This window comes from Orbicella franksi, chromosome 9 (genome assembly GCF_964199315.1).
Source record: "Orbicella franksi chromosome 9, jaOrbFran1.1, whole genome shotgun sequence".
NCBI classification, from domain to species: domain Eukaryota; kingdom Metazoa; phylum Cnidaria; class Anthozoa; order Scleractinia; family Merulinidae; genus Orbicella; species Orbicella franksi.
In genome coordinates, this window is record NC_138153.1 from 10,905,595 (window position 1) to 10,908,064 (window position 2,470).

General features: G+C 39.7%; 1 protein-coding gene across 2 annotated transcripts in view; it reads left to right on the forward strand.

Moving 5' to 3' along the window:
• Positions 1–1,074: 1,074 nt before the first annotated feature.
• LOC145498341 (von Willebrand factor D and EGF domain-containing protein-like) overlaps positions 1,075–2,470 on the forward strand; it is a 103,947-nt gene continuing 102,551 nt past the window's right edge. For both annotated transcript variants that reach the window (XM_081478257.1, XM_081478256.1), the window contains exons 1-2: positions 1,075–1,695; positions 1,842–1,895. In XM_081478257.1, coding sequence (XP_081334383.1) covers positions 1,239–1,695; positions 1,842–1,895 — 511 coding nt within the window. In that variant the 5' untranslated portion in view covers positions 1,075–1,238. The remainder of the gene's footprint in view (positions 1,696–1,841; positions 1,896–2,470) is intronic.

Below are 2,470 nucleotides of genomic sequence, written 5' to 3' on the forward strand. Positions count from 1 at the left end.
TATTCCTGTTAATTAATTGCAATAGCCTTTACGCTGAATAGTCCTTATTGCGTGGCCAGCAATAATTAGAACGTCTGCATATATAGAACGTCTGCATATATAGGAATAGGGAAATAACTTAAAATAAGTCACGTCCAGGTTCATATCGATGGATGAATATTTTCGACCTAAAAGCGACCAAAGTGTCACAAACCATCTCTGAGCCCAGCGTAACTTGAGACTTATAAAGTTTAGGCCTAGCTTTTTAATCCGCATAAGATCGGTTCCTCCGATTCCCCTTATTAAATTGGACCAAAGCTATTGGACTGCTGGTCATTTTGTGATTTGAAAGCCAGTCATTTAGCAACAGCGAAAGAAAACAGGTTCAGAAACGGCTCGCTTGTTAAATATTGGCAATTAAATCCGCAGGAGATTCCGTGGCAACGGGGTAGGTTGCACCTTTGAGGCGGGGGAGACGAAACCGCTTACAATTTTCATCGGCGATTCGCTGCAATAGCGCACAAGATCGCCTCATATATCGTTCGAAAGGAAATCGAAGCGAACACTTGAAGTTAACTTGAAATCCGAGTCCAAAAGCTCTGCGGTTGACACATTCTAATTTATTTATAACACTTAGCAGACGGTGGATTAGCATTAAAACAAAAACACTGGCATGCGTTAGAGGAAATATTATTAAATGAGTGATTCCACTTGAAAAATATTTTTTGGTGGGGAAAACAGAAAGCGGCGTTTATAGCTACCAAGGAAGGGTTTTTCTTGACATCACCAAAGAAACAAAAGTATTTTACCATACATACTGTAGAGTTCTCATGTAAAAGTTCGGGAACTACCGCTTGAGATATCTTTATGTGTCTTAAAGTTGCACTATGAATAGGCCACGTTCGATATATCAATATTTTCTAACACGGCTCCGAGGCTTTCAGGACAAACTTCTATATTTGGTTTTGATTTTTGTTTTTTTGTATCCAAGTCCCTTTTGGGAATTGAGAGGCAAAATAATTTACAATTTTGTCCCGAAAGCCTCGGAGCCATGTTAGAGTATTGATAACGATATCGAACGTGGCCTATTGTGAAGGTACGTGTCTCGCGTTTCAGCATTGACGGAAAAACACTCTGACTTATTATAACTTTAATACCACAAATGAATACAGTCATCCCTATTTTTACTAAAGGTTTCAGAGCTTTCTAAAGAAGAACGCAACTGAACTCATCTCAGTATACTGCAGGAGTTGTGCAAAATGTTGCGTACAGGAATTGTTTCGCTTGGATACTTCCTTATTCTTGTACTTCCAAGTTTTTTTGTTTGCCCGACACGAGGTTGTGGTGACTGTTGCAGCACCACTACTTACAAATCGATCAACGAGTCCCGCCGTAGTACGAAAGCTGTTTGGAAAGCTGGAGAAAAGCCTTTTTGTGATCGAGCTCTGCGATGGGGATGGTATCGCTTTACAAGCTATACTGGCGGAAAAATCCCAGAATGGAAGGTGCCGGAGGATCACTGTGGTACACAAGCTCCAGTTTGGCTGAACGGAAAACATCCAGAAATCAAAGGAGAAAATGTGGTTCGCGAAGCATGCATCCACGTCTTTGGTGACGGTTGCTGGGAGCGGTTTGATATCAACATAACGAACTGTGGCGATTATTTCGTTTACTACCTTAGGCCAGCTTACTACTGTGCCGTCGCTTATTGTGCAGGTGAGAAATGTGATAAATTTTCGTAGGTAAACTGTTTTCCTTGGGCTGTTTTTTTGTCTTGTTTTGTTTTGTTTTGTTTTGTTTTTATTGTATTTTATTTTTAGTTTGTTTGTTCGTTTTATCTGACCCAAATTCTGTCTATATAGGTGACAAGGAACCGTGCCCCTATGGAAAGGAAGGAGTATACCCTGATTGTTTCGGTATGTTCTGGTTTAATTTTACATGATTCGGATGATTATTTAGATAAACTTATCCTACAGGAATTATTAGACACAGACACGACACTGACGTAGAAGACTTACGGCGTACTTTTATTATATGTTTTTCAAGATCTCCCAGCTGATGTACAATATTACCCACTGACATCAAGTGGAGAGCTCACAATGCATACTTACTATAAATGAAGCGCGGAGTAGGATTTTGGATTTCTTGCACAATTTACGTTGCACTACGCACAGACCTTGAAATATTAGAAAATACTCCAAACTTTTACAAAGAATATATCCGCTTATTAGAGTTTTTCGTTTGTTCCCAAACTATATTCCATGTTTTGAAAGCCAATCAATATTATCTCCTGTAATGCTGACACTTGAAAGCGGAAAACCTCACCGACTGCTACGTTTAGCACGCACTTGAACGTTTGGAATCAATTCCTATTTAACATAATGTTTTCTTCACGAGAATTAAGTCGTATGCTAATGCAGCACTTAAAACGTTTGGGTCTGTACTGACCTTTACCCCGGGCCTTTACTCTGTAATACTCGGGCCTTTCACG